The sequence below is a fragment of the Podarcis pityusensis genome (genome assembly GCF_964106645.2).
Source record: "Podarcis pityusensis genome assembly, chromosome: 3".
Taxonomy (NCBI): domain Eukaryota; kingdom Metazoa; phylum Chordata; class Lepidosauria; order Squamata; family Lacertidae; genus Podarcis; species Podarcis pityusensis.
In genome coordinates this window covers 86,045,343-86,063,734 of record NC_138026.1, presented here as the reverse complement: position 1 = coordinate 86,063,734, position 18,392 = coordinate 86,045,343, and the positions used below count along the sequence as shown (strand labels likewise).

At 38.4% G+C, this 18,392-nt stretch overlaps 1 protein-coding gene across 5 annotated transcripts in view; it reads left to right on the top strand.

Moving 5' to 3' along the window:
- The window catches only part of BTBD9 (BTB domain containing 9), a 152,446-nt gene that overhangs the window by 102,213 nt on the left and 31,841 nt on the right, over positions 1-18,392 (top strand). For all 5 annotated transcript variants that reach the window (XM_081000202.1, XM_081000203.1, XM_081000199.1 and 2 more), the window contains one exon: positions 9,453-9,560. In XM_081000202.1, coding sequence (XP_080856328.1) covers positions 9,453-9,560 — 108 coding nt within the window. The remainder of the gene's footprint in view (positions 1-9,452; positions 9,561-18,392) is intronic.

The following is an 18,392-nucleotide window of genomic DNA, read 5'->3' as shown; positions in this document are numbered from 1 at the left end:
ATTGTCTTGCCTCAGTACAGTGGTACCTCGGGATGCGAATGGTCTGCGCATGTGTGGGTCATATTTTGCCACTTCTGCGCATGCCATCATTTTGACCGTCTGCGCATGCGCGAGCAGCGAATCCCGGAAGTAACACGCTCCGTTACTTCCGGGTTGCCGCGGAGTGCAACCCGAAAATACTTACCCTGAAGCATATTTATCCTGAGGTATGACTGTAATGGACTGGATGAGAGCCAACAAGCTGAAGCTCAATCCAGATAACCCTGTTAGTAGGCCCAAGTGTTAGTCCCTAGACAGGATGGATGGGAAGTTGCACACTGTTGATGGGGTTACACACAGTCTGAAGGAGTGGGTACATAGCTTGAAGGTCTTTCTGGATCCTTTGCTGTCACTGGAGGCTCAGGTGGCCTGGGTGCCGTGGAGTGCCTTTCATCAGCTTTGGCTGGTGGCCCTGCTGTACCCCTATCTTGACTGGGATAGCCTAATGTCTGTTGTCTGTGCTCTGGTAACCTTGAGGTTACATTACTGCAGTGCATATACCTAAGACTGCCTCTGAGGACTGTTCCAAATCTTGGGCTGGTGCAGAATTCAGCAGCCAAGTCACTCACCGGGGCAAGACAGTTTGAGCATATTACACTGATCCTGGCCTGATTGTACTCGCTGCCAATTAATTTCTTGGCCCAATTCAAAATGTTTATTTTGACCTTTAAAGTCTTAAGTGCCTCAGGACTGCAGTATCTCAAGGACTGCCTCTTTCCTTATGAACCGACCCAGACCCTGCAATCACCACCTGAGGTCCTTCTTTGTGTGCCTCATCCGTGAGAGGTCCATAGGGTGACGCAACACAAGAATGGGTCTTTTCTGTGATGTCTCCCTGTTTGTGGAATGCCTTCCCCAGGTAGGCTCACCTGGCACCGTCATGACATATCTTTAGGCACCAGACGAAAACATTTCTCTTCAACCAAGCATTCAGCTGATTAACATTCTATTGCCTTTTCAATGTGTTCATTGGAGGAGAATTATTGTTTTGTTTTATTATTCATATAATAATTGTCCTGATGACACCTTGCCTCAAATCTCCTGATGACTCCAAAGACACATTATATAATGAACTTTTAAAAAGGGCTTTAAAAATCCTTTTCAAAAACCCAGAAACAATGCTGGTCACCAAAAAAGAGAGACATTTGTTCCTATATGCAGCAACAGCCGCATATGTGTTACTAGTGCAAAAATGGAAAACAGATAAGGCACCAACAAAAGAAGAATGGCATATCAAACTGTTACAATATGCAGAGCCAGCAGGGCTGACCACTAGAATCAGAAATCAAAATGACAAAGGATATAAAGAGGACTGGAAATATTTTATTGAATATATGAAAAAGTATTATAAACAGACAATCAACCTAGCAGGATGGCAAGATTCTCAGCAGTTTAAGAAATAGTCAAAGTTTATGTAAGGGGTTGTGATAGATGGGGTGAACCAAGAAAACGTGAGAAAAAGAGGAGGAAAAAAGGAACCATGGAAGGAAAGAATGGGAAGCCAGTTAAGGAATGTCTTTCGGATTTCTGTCTATTTATGGACTTTCCTCCCTTCTTTCTTAATTTCAGAGATTCTTCTCTTTTTGTACTACTTTTGTTTATATCTTGTTGATATGGAAATGTATCAGAAATGCAAATAATTATAATAAAAACAAAGACAAATTATATATAATGTAGGGCCACAGTGAAATATGTAGCATTTCTACTTCTACAGGGAAACCTTGTGAAATATAAGAAAAGGATATAACTGCCAACTATCAGCTAATCAAGAGCACTTACAATCCTCTCTCTCTCTCTATATGTATAATGTATATAATAATCTACACGCACATCCCATACGGGGGAGGGAGCAGAAATTCTGTACTCAACGGATAACAGAGTCTAGACCTGGGGTTATGAGCCAAGGAAGATTAATTCTGTGACTGCCCCATTTTAAAGCGAAACTCCTCTTCTCTATTTTTAATGGATACATATTCTCCCCCTAGAGTGCTAGGCTCTGAGATTCTTACTAAAATGTAAGGTGGTGCAATCAAATTTTTATTACACTCATTGCTACCTATTTCAATTAATGGACTTCTAGCAAGGTTGATGCTTCTGAGGCAAATGTTTAATATTCTGGATACTGCAGGAAGTGAGCCGGATGAACTTCAAGTTCACTCAGCATTTCTTCCTACAGCCCAGAGGGCAAGATTGACTAACGAAGGCTAATTTAACATTTTCTTCTAATATAAGAAGCCTTTGTAGCAGAAACAGCATTGCCCTAAACTGTTTTTTCCCTGTGATGTGTGCAGTTCTGCTTCCTTCACTTAAACATTCTCTATCCTAGTGTATCCATCACAGCACAACCTAGCCTACTCATTAATGTTTACTGTGGTACCTTGCTCAGAATACATTTGAAGGATTAGTATGTGGCATGAAATGTGGCCCTTGTGCCCAGAGTGCACTAGTGAATATTTATACTGGCACATGAGAGGCATTTTGTGGTAGTCTGAAATGCCTACTGAATTCTGTGCAACATGTATTTTTCTTTAGCTTCTAATTATTCAGATGGTATCATGGAGAGGCAAATAAGAAACTTCAGTTGGGCTACTGTTGGCTTCTGCAAAAAAGTACAATTTACCTCTTTGTAAATTCACTTTCAGGGGTTTAGGTGGGTCAGCATTCAAAAAACAGAAAGGTAACAGTTCAGCGAACCAGGCCACATGTTGCTGACCTGGAAGTTGCTATTTTGTCCCCATATGCATGAATACTTGTCAGCAGAGGATAACACCTCAAACATCTTGCCTTACCCTATAGACTTCTTCAGTCTGCCAAACTGGCACTGTTATAGGTGCCACACAATACTCGTTATGTATTTGTAAATAATAATAATATTTTGGTGTGGCAGCACCCACAATTTGGGACTCTGTGCCTTTTCACATCAGGCAGGCTCTTTAACTGTACAGGTGCCTTCTAAGAACATTTTTGTTTAGACAAGCCTACCTAGATAAGTGGAATGTTTACATGTAAATTCTGTGAAATAAGTAAGTAAACTAAATCTCATGAAGTTTACTCTAATTTACATAGTCATTAAGTTACTATAAAACTCTTTATCCTGTTACACTGAGACATTTTAGGAGTGATAGCACATTTTACCTTACTGCATTTTTAGCTATTGTCATCCACAGTTGTGTGTTTTGAATCAACTTAATATAGGCTTCAGCACTGTGGACAGCACTTAGCGCCCTGTGTGGCTAATGTTCGATAGCAATACAGTGGTACCTCGGGTTAAGAACTTAATTCGTTTGGGAGGTCCGTTCTTAACCTGAAACTGTTCTTAACCTGAAGCACCACTTTAGCTAATGGGGCTTCCTGCTGCCGCCGCGCCGCTGGAGCACGATTTCTGTTCTCATCCTGAAGCAAAGTTCTTAACCCAAGGTACTATTTCTGGGTTAGCAAAGTCTGTAACCTGAAGCGAATGTAACCTGAAGTACCACTGTAGTTCATCTTGCACTATACAGAACTCAAGTGTGTCCACAGAACCTGTTTGCCAAGAAACTTCTAGAATTTACTAGCCTCCTTATTGGCATCTTACTGTACCTTCTTACTAGCCTTGAATATTTGAACCAAGGAAATGTATTGGGAATCTGAGGTGAGATGCACACATAGCAAAAGTTACCCACAGTTCCAGCCACCACACACAGGCAACTTATGATCCAAAATAGTTTACTACTGTAGAAGATTAGGCTTTAGTAATACAATTCCAGATGTTGATATACATTACAGTTTGTAGGCTTTGGAGATGCAAATACAGAAATATACAAGTACAAAGTATTTGTGTTGTTCCAGCTTCAAGACGTAAAACAGACTCCGACTTACAGAGGGACTCACTGACTGACATGCCTTAACTGCTTATATAGATGGCACTGGGCCATTGCCATAGCAACTGGCTTGGCTGACCATGCACCTGTTGGCTTATCTCATACATGGGATGATTTGTGCTCATGAAGGAAATTAAGCCCTTCCTCCATGTCCAGTTTCTCCAACAAGAAACTACAAAGTCCCGTAATGATAAAAGTATTCTCTTGGGGGAAAATAATAGATTCCTTGGAGGGAAAATTACATATGTTTTTGCTTTTATCCATACTTGTAATTAAAAAGTGTTACAATGATTTATATCTGTGTTTATCTCATCACACATCTAAGATTCTGCCCTTATGTTGACAGATATTTTTAATAAGCAAGTTAGCTACAATCTTGCTTAGAGGCACCAAAAGACTTTTACAGCTACATAGAAAGATAGTGGGTGAGAAAGCAGAATTTCAGATAGCTGAGTCTTTCTTCTGACCAAGTGTGCAATGATGCCTTTGGGAATTCTGACTGAATCAGCTCTAAATTTTTAATTTGCAGGAAGTCAGCACTAATGAGAACTTTAGTTTTCCTTCAGAAGCCTTTTATTTTTGTTTCTGAAATGATGATTTATTAATATTATTAACAGCCAGGCTTAAGCAGAGGGTTCCGGAACAGCTTTTGTAAAGCTTGTTTGACCAGCCTATCTTAACCCCAGACAGTGTCAAAGGTTTTAGAGATGTGGAGGGCAGTTTATTATTGAATGCCATGCCCTTTAGGTAAGCAGGCTTCTGAATTTGTGAATATTTTACCAGAACCTAACAGGGTTTATGTTTATCTCATAGCTATCAACCAACAGCATCATTAAAGGGGGGGAAATGAGGCTGCTGGTGAAATAATTTTTGCAGAAATAATGTTTTTATCAGCAGTTGAAAGTAAACAAGATATCTTCAATAGGAATAAAGGAATACATTAATGATAACTTAAATATTCTTCTAAGAAAGCTGTATGCGGTCTATAGAAAAAGTTACGCTTTTATTTTGGTAAGAGAAAGATGTGTGGTTAAATTGCATTTTAAATCTAATGTAGAAGCAGCGAGTTTTTCAGTTGCTTTGGTGACATGCTGCTGTCATTTGGTATAGGCATGATAAAGATGAGATTGGCATTCACCAATCATAAATTTAAGAAAAGTCCTGCTTGTTAGCTCTCAGATGGCCTATAAAAACTATTTATGGAAATATACTGCATTGCTTCCTAAATTTAAAAGATAGGGGATTCCCTCAGATTAAGAAAGGTACCATTGAGTGCAAGAGTATGCCTGCATGGTTATTGAACAGATTTAAGGAAGCTGTAGAAGGCAATAAGGATTTGTTCAAAAGGGGGTGGGGTAGAGGAGCAGATTGCTAAAAACATTAATCCAACAATAAATATGTCTTTAAATGTGTATCAGAAGCAGGAAACTGACCAGGGCAGCTGGCCAGATTTGCACTCTTCAGGGTGTCTATATATCTACTGATAAAAAAGTGAAATGCTGGCTGTAGGTTTTGGAGAGCCTTTGATTCCAGACTTCCTCCATGGACCACCCTCTCTCATTGAGTCTTCTCATCACTATTATCAACAGCTATTTCTGTTGTTCTTCTTCCAAATCATTAATCCAGTTTCAAAAAGCTTTTGACAGAGTACCTCATCAAAGACTCCTGAATACGCTTAGCAGTCATGGCATAAAAGAAGTCATTTTGTGGAACACTGGTTATGAAACAGGAAACAGAGAATAGGAATAAATGGACAGGTCTCCCAGTGGAAGGATGTTGACAGTGGAGTTCCCCAACTTCTTCATAAATGATTTAGAATTAGAGCAGTGAAGTGGCCAAATTTGCTGATGATCCTAAATTGTTCAGTATGGTTGAAATAAATAGAAATTGTGAAGAGTTCTGAAAGGATCTCTCCGAAGTGGCTGGTAAAATGGCAAATGCAATTCAATGTAAAGAGGTTGTTGTGAAATTAAAATCAAAACAAAACTTTAGATTCACCAAAAGCTCCATTATTTCGAGCTCTTAGTACACCTGCTCTCGTGAGAGTCACAATGGTCTTTAAGCTCAATCAGAATGCAATAACATTTATGCAAAACATTCAGTACACAAGGTACAACTTTAACTTTTCCAAATTCGCAATGGAAGAGAACAAACTAGTTTCAACATTCCTCAACCTTTATAAATAAAATTGTTTGCCCTTTAGCATCAGCCTGCAACCAGTATCTTCCCTATCCTAGAAGGTTGCAGTTAACATGTGAAAGCAGAACATTACAAAATATTTGTTCCAAAGCTAGCGGTCAGCTTCACCTTTAGTTCAAGCCAACCTGCTTTTTGGTTTAACTGGAGCAGAGTTCATATCTTTAATCCTTAACAACTGGTGGAAACCAATTTGTTTTGGGAGGAGCAGGGTATCAGAACACATATTTAGAAAGATAGGTTTGGGGTTTGTGTTTTTTTGTAGCTACGGTTTGGTTTGGTTTTGTATAATGTTGTTGTTTCCCTTGTCTTCTTAATTTTTGTACATATTGTTATAAAATCAGGTGGTTTGGTTTTTTTAAATAAAGAGAAATTATTCCCAGTGGTGAAAATAAAAGCACAGCGAGAAGAGTTTCAGAATAATCTTTCTAAACTCAGTGAATGAACAACAAAATGGCAAATGAGGTTCAGTGAAAGTGTAAAGTGATGCATGTTGATGGGTGGGAGGAATCATAATTCAACATAAACACTGCAAAGTCAGTGTGTGTGCGCTGTAAAACAGCTAATTTGTTGCTAGGGATTTTAAAGAAATGAATCAAAATTGAAGCTGTCAATATAGTCATAGCTTTATACAAATCTATGGTTAAACACCCTTAAGATACTGTGCACAGTTTTGGTTCCCTCTTCTCAAAAAGGCTATTGTGCATCTGGAAATTATTCATTTTAATTGTAACTGAATGGCAGAAGATTCTGGACAGATGATGCAGTATAGTATTTAATAGTGCAGAAATTAATAAACATAAGTATGTTAGGTGAATTAACTTAAGTGGGTCTGAACAAAATTTCATTGAATACTACTCCATGTTCCTAGGAGTCTAAAATGTTATATAAATCAGGGGCAGGGGGAGTTGACTACCTAATTAATCTTTGGTTTCATGTGGAACAATCCCTAGGATTCCATAGAAATCATCAAATGTCATCATTGCCTATTATGTTTGTATCATAATTATTGTGTGAGCCACTTTTTCCCCCAAAAGGGAGACTAAATTATGAAAATTGCAATAATTATGTTCAGTAATTGTGTTGTAGAAGCATAGGCTTTCCACAACAACAGTACAAAACGCAAGCAATGCAGGTCAATTTTACACTTTCTAGTCAGTGCCATTTAAGTGAATAAGCACCAAGGCATAGGCCTTTTAACTCTGGACCTGGTAGTAAATTAAACCCTTAAGGAAAAGAGCAGAAGTTAAAAATCACAATCAGCACAATGTAGCTTGCCATAACATGCATAATGCAGGCTTTCCAATTAGAACGCTGCAGTTTAAAAACTTTATTTCTAGACTGATGAGAGAGCAATTATTTTAAGCAAAGTAAATGCAGTCTTCTGGCTCTGCTTCCAGTTACTTCTTGCTCCAATAGCAAAGACAAAGCTTTTGAAAACCATAGTTGCTATTGAATTTTGTATCAAAACAGCAGCAAAGAGAGCAATTTGTTGCTATAAACTCAAATCCTACTAATCAATGGTATGCAGCCAGCCAAAACATTTGTAAAAGAAGTAAGCAAAATCACATTTGGTAATCAATTTATAAAAGCAGTTCATTGGTCCTAAAGAAAAATCAATAGTGAGCTTAAGAATAGGTGATTGAAGATATGTAATATAACCATGCAGTTTGTATTCTTTCAAGATGAGCGCTAACTAGGAAGTCTGTATTGGAGGACCATGTGAAGGTTTTCTTGCTATAAATTGGCTAATTCACATCTTTATGAAGATCTGTGGAAGAGGCTTGAATAATTATGCATGCTTATATTCACTTCCACTTCTACTTATTTTTCTACTCTTTTGTCCATTTGGTGTGAATTTCTATTTGGAATGGGTATACCTACATCATACCTATTTAATGTGATTTTTTAAAAAGTGGGGGCACCTTTTTGTGTACGCCGATACCCTTGACACCAAGTAAGGACAGTTCTAATTTCCTTTCAAGTCTTCAGGCAGCACTTCTGTTGTCAGGAGTTCTGCTTCAGCTGATTTGCCAGCAGCCACCTTATTTGGAGGAAGCAGACTTGGCTACTGTCATTCATGCCATAGTTACATCCACATTAATCTACCATAACACAATCTGTGTGGGGCTGCCTGTAAAATTCAGAAGCTTCAGCTGGTCTGCAATGCAGCTGCCTGGTTGCTTGTGAGATAAAGTAATCAGAGCATAAAATATTTATTCTGTAACTAGCTGTCTTGATTACCAGTGTATTTCTGGACTGCTGCCTTTCATGCATTCACTGGTTTGGGGCCTTGCTATCTGAAGAAAACGTACCCAGATCTGCCCAGGCCTTGACATTGGCCACAGAGACCCTTCTCACAGGCCCACAATTAAGAATCATCTGGTTAGCAACCACAGAACCTTTCAGTAGTGGCTACATCACATTGTAACACCCTCCCATGGGATGTGTGTCAGGCTCCTTGTCTGATTGTGTAATGCATTGCTATTTGAAGTTGCTTTTAATTGGACTTTAACTGTTCCTGCTTTTTCCTCCCTGTCCTCTGTGTTGTATACTTTAATTGTCTTATCTTTTGTTTTTTATGATTTTGACTCTGAACTACCTTGATACTGCCTTTGGCCCTGAAAGGTGGTATAAAAATACCAAAATAGATAAATAAGTACAGTTCTTGTTGGCCTGTGAATCAGAGGCTGACCTTCACTTTGGCAATGCAATCATATTCACACTTGCCGACTGAACTAGTTTTCCACATGGATTGATTTTTACATAAATTAAGAATAATTTAGATGAATTGCAAATAAATGCTCTAATTGACAAGATATTATAGATTGCTTAGAAAGTTTAAAGTGGGATAATTATTGAAAGCCAAATTATCAGGCATGCCAGAAAAATATGTATTCCCAGAATTCTGCTCCTACCTGCAGCTTTAAAGCAGGCTTCCTCAAAATGGTGTCCTCCAGATGTTTTTGGACTGTAACTCATCACCCCAGCTAGCACTGGGACTGATAGGAGTTATAGCTCAAAACATATGGAGCCACCACACTGGATAAGGCTGTTTTAAACCTAGATAAAAATAACAAAGAAATAGTTGATAAAGAAGAATTTTCAGGAAGTAAGAATCTGGAATTATAGTATAGTTTACTTTTATGTCTACTTATGGCCAAAATGTCCCCCTTTTAACTAAGGTTAAAATACAAATACAGAATTCAAACTGCTGATTATTAGAGACACATTCCAAGACAAGCAGTTAACATAGGTTAACAGGAAAGATTGTAGAAATGAATTATGTATTCCATGGTTGGTTGGTTGGTTGGTGGGTTGGTGATCACTGAATTCTTACTGTTTCTGCTCATGCAGGTTACTTCTCTGGGATTGTGATGACAGAAGCTACAGCTACTACATTGAAGTTTCCACTAACCAGCAGCAGTGGACTATGGTGGCTGACAGAACAAAGGTTTCCTGCAAGTGAGTTTAATTTTCTTCTATTTGTACCTCATCCCTTTCAAATCTAATAGAATGCTCGTACATGACTAACCATCAGAAACAAAAAGGAGGGCAGAATTTGCAGGGAAGATCCAACAAGGATTAAAGTCAAATGGCTCCAGCCAGGTTAAAATTGAATGGAGGATTCTGTTGTTGAACTAGCTGGAAAAGTTCCTTTGCTTGCCACCTAAGTATAGTCATTAGTCCCTTTGTCTAGGCAATGATTGTTGGCCCGAACAGTTAAGCACTGTCACCACAAGCTAATGGGTAGGCCTTCATCATCTGGCTGGAAGCTGGCTGCAGACTGAGAAGCTGAGAACCAGAGACATGCTGTGACTAATGTAGAATCGAGACCTTTCAAGGTGTTAAAGCTGTGAACACCTCCATTTTACACTCAGATTGTGTCTATGTGTGCATAAGCCATTTATCCTAAAGATACCACAGTCTCTGCTGCCCCTCATTCTAAGGAAACTGAACCCTGGCTAAGCTCCTGAAATCCCTGGAATCTTGCTCCGCTTGGAGATTGGGGTGGCATGTAACAGTATATTACTAACAAAATAAAAATGAAACATTACTGATGATAAGAGACTGGGTAGGAATTTCCCTTTGCAGTGCCCAGCAGTTTTACACCACTTTCCATGGTTAGGAGATTGCTTTAACTGTGACAGGAAGAGCTGGAGAAACAAAACAATATTTTATTTCTTTATTTGCTGTATTTCTATTCCACCCTTCATTTTTAAGGGTCCCAGGGCAAATTAAAGTGCAGTATTCACAGTGAAACAACAATAAAACCAATCATAGGACAATACCAGAACCAACTAAAACACCAATACCATGAAACAACTGTATTTCTGCAGCTGTGGAATTGGTCTGTTACAGTTGGTCTCCCCGCCCAACCTAATTTACCCCAAAAAGATATTAATATACTGCTTTAATGTCTCATAAATTGAGGGAACCACTTTGATAGGCCAATTCAGAATTAATTTTGACATTTGTTACATAAAGAAGCATGGAATCCTAGCTTTAAAAGAAGATTCTTCTAGTGACTCCAACTTGAAAAGTGAATTATTTGAGCAAAAGCAGTCTGCTTCTGCTGATGTTTTGTAGTGCTTCTGTTGCTGTTTCATATGTGCTTGGATAATGGCGGTCTCCTTCCTTGCCAATTCCTGTGTGCCTAATCTTGCATTGAAGATCTAATCCCTTGTTCATGTCATGAATTTATAGCATGAAGAATGATTGCAAAGTCCCAACTAGCTAGTTCACAGCAGGAAAAATAAGACAGACCGAAGGTAGCAAACACAAACTTCAACAAGCCTCTCTGATCAAGTGAGAGTGGCAAAGAAAATAATGCAGAGAGGGAGGGAGTAAAAGTAAATGGAATTCAGTTTACATGTCATAGACTCCATTTGATAGTCTAACCAAGTGTGAAAACTTCTTTTCAAGTCTGCTTCTGCTGCCTTTGGTCGATTTAATGGTATTTTAATGTAGTATTTTGTGTAAATTAATAATTTAGTACTCAAAGCCTGAAGTGACAGGCTATTTCTAAACTCCTCTTTTTACTCAGTCTCAAAAGGCTGGCAATGGAAATGATGGTATGTTTATTATCTTCACAGGAAAGTTTTCCGTCCTCCTTAAATGGAAGCCAATTAATGCACAGTGATTGTATAATTGTCATTTTAAATGCTTCATATAGGCTTTACAAAAGCCTGTTTTCTGGCTAACTTCTGTTGTTTTCCACGCAGTATGACAGTAATGAAATCGATTCATGTTCTGTTCTGTCTAAAGGGCAAATATTTCTGATAAGTTTGCTTTGGTTTGTTAAGCTTGAACAATAGACATGTATGCTTGTTAAAAGATTTTGCGGATGAAGAGTCTAGAACTTGGATTAAAGGCTAAAAAAATTGGAGTTAGTAGGGCTCAGATTGCTGCTATGATTAATTCTTTAAATGAGCATCTGCCTAAGACACTATGAACAATCAGGAAACATTACTGTCAGTTTAAAGGTTGGTCTTTGAAGTTTTTTGTTTGTTCTGCTATGAAACGCATACTGTTAATTGCATACTGAGCTGCTCTGTTGTCTTATGGGATTTGGCTACATATAATCAATCAAGTGTGTCGACCACAGCAAACTATAGCAAGTTCTTAAAGAAATGGGAGTGCCTGATCACCTCATCTGTCTCCTGAGAAATCTCTATGTGGGACAAGAAGCTACAGTTAGAACTGGATATGGAACAACTGATTGGTTCAAAATTGGGAAAGGAGTACGACAAGGCTGCATATTGTCTCCCTGCTTATTTAACTTATATGCAGAATTTATCATGCGAAAGGCTGGGCTGGATGAATCCAAAGCCGGAATAAAGATTGCCGGAAGAAATATCAACAACCTCAGATATGCAGATGACACAACCTTGATGTCAGAAGGTGAGGAGGAATTAAAGAACCTTTTAATGAGGGTGAAAGATGAGAGCGCAAAATATGGTCTGAAGCTCAACATCAAAAAAACGAAGATAATGGCCACTGGTCCCATCACCTCCTGGCAAATAGAAGGGGAAGAAATGGAGGCAGTGAGAGATTTTACTTTCTTAGACTCCATGATCACTGCAGATGGTGACAGCGGTCACAAAATTAAGAGACGCCTGCTCCTTGGAAGAAAGGCGATGTCAAACCTAGACAGTATCTTAAAAAGCAGAGACATCACCTTGCCAACAAAGGTCCGTATAGTTAAAGCCATGGTTTTCCCAGTAGTGATGTATGGAAGTGAGAGCTGGACCATAAAGAAGGCTGATCGCCGAAGAATTGATGCTTTTGAATTATGGTGCTGGAGGAGACTCTTGAGAGTCCCATGGACTGCAAGAAGATCAAACCTATCCATTCTTCAGGAAATCAGCCCTGAGTGCTCACTGGAAGGACAGATCCTGAAACTGAGACTCCAATACTTTGGCCACCTCATGAGAAGAGAAGATTCCCTGGAAAAGCCCCTGATGTTGGGAAAGATGGAGGGCACAAGGAGAAGGGGACGACAGAGGACGAGATGGTTGGACGGTGTTCTCGAAGCTACAAACATGAGTCAGACCAAACTGCAGGAGGCAGTGGAAGACAGGAGTGCCTGGCGTGCTCTGGTCCATGGGGTCACAAAGAGTCGGACACGACTAAACGACTAAACAACAACAATCAATCAAGTGCAGTGGTCCGCTGATCGGCATATGATTCTTCCTGGAGCAAGAATCCCCAACCTTTTTGGGTCTGTGGGGACACTTGGAATTTTCAAGCTGTGTTGTGAGCAGCACCACGAAATGGCAGGAGTGAGAAGACGGGTTCTCACAAAATGGCTGCCGCTGGAGGTGTGCCCTGCCAGAAACAATGGACTCTGCGTGCATTCGTTCCTGCTCTCTCCCTCTCTCTCTCCCAGACCCAAAGAATACATAAACAAAGATGGCCTCAGAGTGAGAGAAACAGTCACAGGCTCAAAGAGGGAAAACCAAAACATGCAGAAATTTAGGAAAGGAGAGAAAACACACATGTGGGGCATCCAGAGAGAGAACGCTCAGAAAAATGTTTTGTTCTCTTGTCTCCCCTGCCCTTGGCTAAGCTTACTTTTTCTGTTTATCTTTTGAAACCTTCCTTTGCTTCCAGGCTTTTGGTGGTATATGATGACTCACTATTATGTCAGCTGAGCATTTGATAATTGACTTGCTTGTTGGTGATGATTTTTCCATTATTTGTCGACAGTGGTGCGATGTCTCTTGTTGAGGACTCTGTGTGCATTTTTTCATTTTTCAAAAAAACTTGGTTGTAGGTCACCGTGAGTCCACTCTGTAAGGCAGCTAACAAATTGAATAAATTATAATAAAGTAATATAATAATCTGGCCTATCAAGTACTGATACTGGACAAAGAGAAAATGGGCTATCCTTTTAAAGTTGGCTTATCCTAGACTGTAGGAGATGTATTTCTGTGTGTGACATTCTTTGTACTTTTGTCATATTTATGGAAATTTGCTGTGTTTGTACAGATGCCCAATGGCCCTTAGGGATGTGAAGTTTTTCTATATATTAAAAGAAGTTGGTTTGTTTTTTTTACATAGAAGATTTCTTGGTTCACAGAGAGGCTGCTACCTGTGACTGTTCTGAGACTATATATATAGTTACATTTCACATTTTTATTTGAGAATTTCAAAGAAAACTCGCTGTTGTGTGTGTGTGTGCATGTGTGGAGAGAGACAGAAAGACATAGAATGGAATTAATTTCAAAACATGATTTGCCTTCTGTGCTATAGGATTATTAATCTTGATATTCTACAGAGAAAAGAGAGTTGACAGGCCCAAATATCATGCACTAAAAGTGTGTCTTCGCATCAAATACCAGCCTTAAATCAGTGTTCTGGGAGAGGTGCATTTTTCCTCATAACTACAGGGAGAATTCTTTTCAATTAACTTTCTTATAGTGAGTGCTGGACTATTAGTGAGAACTATAGAGGTTCACAGTTAGTTCTATTCCTATAGTGGAAAGAAAAACGTCTTGAAAAATAATTAGAATGAAATATGTAACTGGTTATTTCAAATCAATACATAAACTTGAACATTATTTGCCTTCACAGTTCCTGGCCATATATACTTCTCTGTCTGTTCTCTCCCCTCTTATATTCCAATCTTACTCCTGCGATCTCCCCCTCCCCTTATTTTCTTGGGGCTATCTACTGCTCAGCTCCTTTTTTAGGATCAGAGCAGCTCTGTCAATGGGCATCTGCAAATTCCGGCAGCCCAACCAATTCTTGCCAAAGCATTCACCGCCAACAGTACATGTTGTATGAGTCTTTAAGAAAACAAAGGGAAAATTGAACACCAAATGAAGTGTTTTCTCAAGAAAGAGTTGGGTTTGCTGAGACATACATTCACACCTGTGTCTGCACTTATATTGGATTAAACCCCATTGAAGTGAATGTGGTTTCCTTTGTGAATGTGAAAGACGGCCTTGGTCCAGTATACCTGAAGGAACATTTCCACCCCCATCATTCTGCCCAGACACTGAGGTCCAGCTCTGAGGGCCTTCTGGCGGTTCCCTTGCTGCGAGAAGCCAAGTTACAGGGAACCAGGCAGAGGGCCTTTTCAGTAGTGGCACCCGCCCTGTGGAATGCCCTCCCAACAGATGTCAAAGAGAAAAACAACTACCAGACTTTTAGAAGACATCTAAAAGGCAGCCCTGTTTAGGGAAGCTTTTAATGTTTAACAGACTATTGTATTTTAATATTTTGGGTGGGGTATCAATAAATGGGTGAGGTATTATTATTATTATTAGATGTGCTTGCATCCATAGATTTTCATGCCCAAGAAGTAGCTGGGATAAGGAATTGATCTTCCTATGTGGGTATTCACCAGATGTAGAAAACCCATGTACATACTGCATATTACATGTGAAAATGGAAGCAGATACAGTGGTACCTCGGGTTAAGTACTTAATTCGTTCTGGAGGTCCGTACTTAACCTGAAACTGTTCTTAACCTGAAGCACCACTTTAGCTAGTGGGGCCTCCTGCTGCTGCCACGCCGCCGGAGCACAATTTCTGTTCTCATCCTGAAACAAAGTTCTTAACCTGAAGCAATATTTCTGGGTTAGCGGAGTCTGTAACCTGAAGCGTCTGTAACCTGAAGCATATGTAACCCGAGGTACCACTGTATATATTGCCATGTGTATGCACACTTTAAAGCTACAGTTACTAGCAGGTTCCCAATCTTTTTACATCTGTGTAAGAAAAGCAATCCTGTCTTAGATCTCTGGAATCGATGTCTTTTTAGTGAAGCTGATTTTTCTCATTTAATTTTATTTTAAATATCAGCACAATGCATGGTTTTCATGTTCATTTGTCCCCCTCCAGTAATTCTGTTTATAAGTGATGACCATTACAGTGAAAGCTCCTTCAATAAATCATAATTAAGCAAGCAGATCTTTTGACTAAATGTGGGTGCCCAATTAAATGCATAGTTACACTTGTGAAAGGTTGGCATTTGTACTCTTTAAAAAAAACAGACAGCTTTGCTTCAAAAGTCAACCAAATTGCTTTTTATTATTTATTTTTGTGGTACTTCTTGCTACTAAATGTCACCTGTAGAAAATTAAAAGATCCCACAAACTGTAGTTGAAACATCCATCTAGAGGAGTAATTGACGCTTTACATTTGCAACATTAGGTGATCTCTTTGAAAACCTTTTATCTTCTGTTTGTTCTTTTGATATTTATAAATGTTAACCAATGTAAATTATAGGGTTTGTGAACCTGAATACCCATAGTGAGGCCCCAAATGTTAAAATGTTTTTCTGAGTGGTGTAATACCTGTATTTAGTATGTCTGACTATAGTACCTTTCCTCAACTTTTATAGGCATTTTAAAAGCAACTGTCATTGTTAAGGTTGCATGAGAATCTAATTTCATACAACTTCCTATACTAGTAATAAATTATTAACATGCATAACTTAGAGGCATCAATTCCTACATACATATAACTCAGTAAAGAGATGCAACACCATTAGGACAATGGATGTTCAACCAAGTCTGTAAAACTATAAAAGAAATGACATATTTTAAGAAGTTTTCTACAATGTAAGAGCATATAGTTTATTAAAGTATATTAAAATGTATACTTGGAGGGAATTGAGGTTTTCTAGTCTCACTTCAAATATGTCATTATAAAAAAATAAAACAATCTTTCATGGCTCCATGCAAATGGGCACAGCCTTGGAGCTGGTTTCATGGGAAATTGCTCATCTCTGCAAACATAAAGAATTATTATTATTATTATTATTATTATTATTATTGGTTGAGCTAAGTGAAGCTTTTGGTTTTACTTGCCTGTTTAACATTTCACAGAGATGAGCAATTTTCATAAAGGTAGGGAATAAATTAGACGAATAATAAGGAATCTGAATACATTGTTCAAATGGTCAGGAATTTTAAATCCATATTTTGAGACTTTCCAATGACCAATTGCTGTTTTCCTCAATCATGAGTAAGTACGCTTTATTTATTTTATGGCTTTTTCAAAAATGCATAATAAATATCCAAACTTTTAAAACAAACTTTCTAATCAGAAGTAAGTACGTTATATTCTCAATCAACTTTCTCATCAGCACCATCCATGATATTTGAACATCTCAATACATTAAGAATCCAAAGGTAATAAAAAAAATATTTTACTGTAATCAGTTTATTTTTGCCAGCTTATGTATCTATAAATATTCTAACAGTTACCTGAGATTGTATTATTGCTATAGACTGCACAGACTACTGCATAGTTCTGAGCAAAAAATTAGTGGAAAATGCGTGTGTCATCACTTAAATGTTTTAAATATTTTTGCCAATACCCAGTAAATAAGTTCTTAACAACAACAAAAACCATGCACTATACACAGAACATAAAATGCAGAGAATGTGTGTGTCTTTTTAAAAATCACAACACACCCTTAAAATATTCTTTAAAAAGTTAAATACATATAAAATACAATGTTGTAAATTGTTATATGTCAGACTAAGATAGATTAAGGCTGTCAACTCAGAACTCTACTGATGCAGAAATGGCAAGCTACACATTTATTATTTTAACATGTACCGGTAAGCAGAATTGTCACTGTAGAACTCTCTCATCAAAGCCTCAATTGCTGGATGCATTTCAGCTTGCTAGTCTTCCTCAGTGGTAGAAAATTAGAGAAATGTGCATGAAATAAATTCAAGTACAGCAAATCATCCATCTTCCAGGCTCAAGGGACAGGCACACTTAAATGCTTCAGAATTTTCTCTTCCTACATTATGAAAACACTCAGTTAAACCATATACTCCCAAAGGGCATTTTCTGTTCTTAGAAGTGAAGAGGAAGAATTTTTTTGGGAACAGTTCACCACAGAGAAGATCTGCATTCGTAGTTCTTCAATTTCCTTAACGTTCAACTCACCTTCATTTCATTCTACTTAATTCTACAACATACCTGTGCTTTTTACAATCAAGAGCTATATCCATTTAATTGACTGATATGCTCTGATGCTCATATGCTCTGATCCCATGGAGTCAGTTCAGGGTGAAAAGAATGAATCGTTCGCTTGCATGCTCCTGGTTTATATAGGACATATGCAGTCAAAGTTTGACAGTTCAGATGTAGCAGCAACCAGGAAAACAAGACGACCCTTGATGAATCAGACCAAAGGCTCATCTATTCAAGCATTCTACTCCCACGGTGGTTGACTGGAAGCAGAACGTAAGCACAATAGCACTCTCCCAATCATGTTCTCCAGCATAGTGCCTCTTATGCTGAATGAAATGCATAACCATCATACTTAGTAACCATATTCTTCAGGAACTGGTCTAATCCATACAATGGTTTCTCTAAACCATTATCATCATACAGAGCATGCAAGGAAATGCATGAACAATGGGATTCATTTATGTGCATTGAATCTGAAATGACCCAATTTTGCAGAACAACAATTATCTTCAAATTAGGTATCATCCCCAGAATTTCAGAAGCTGAAACCTTTTATCCCAATGTCAGCATGGAAAAAACCCTGACCTCCTTTTGTAAAGCAAAGTGAGCCGGCCAGCCAGAATAGTTCCATAGAATGGAAGTTAGAGTAGAGACATATAAATTCATTTATCTGACTGTGGAAGAACTTCCATGTGGAATTCGACAGGAGTAGCATAATATGAGTAGGGCATATTTAATTATACATCTTTGAATTTCATCAGCATCTATTAGGACTTCATTCCAAAGAACATACCTCCTTTTCTCAAAAATCAGCTCCACATATTAATAGTCCAGTAGGGCTACCTTTCAG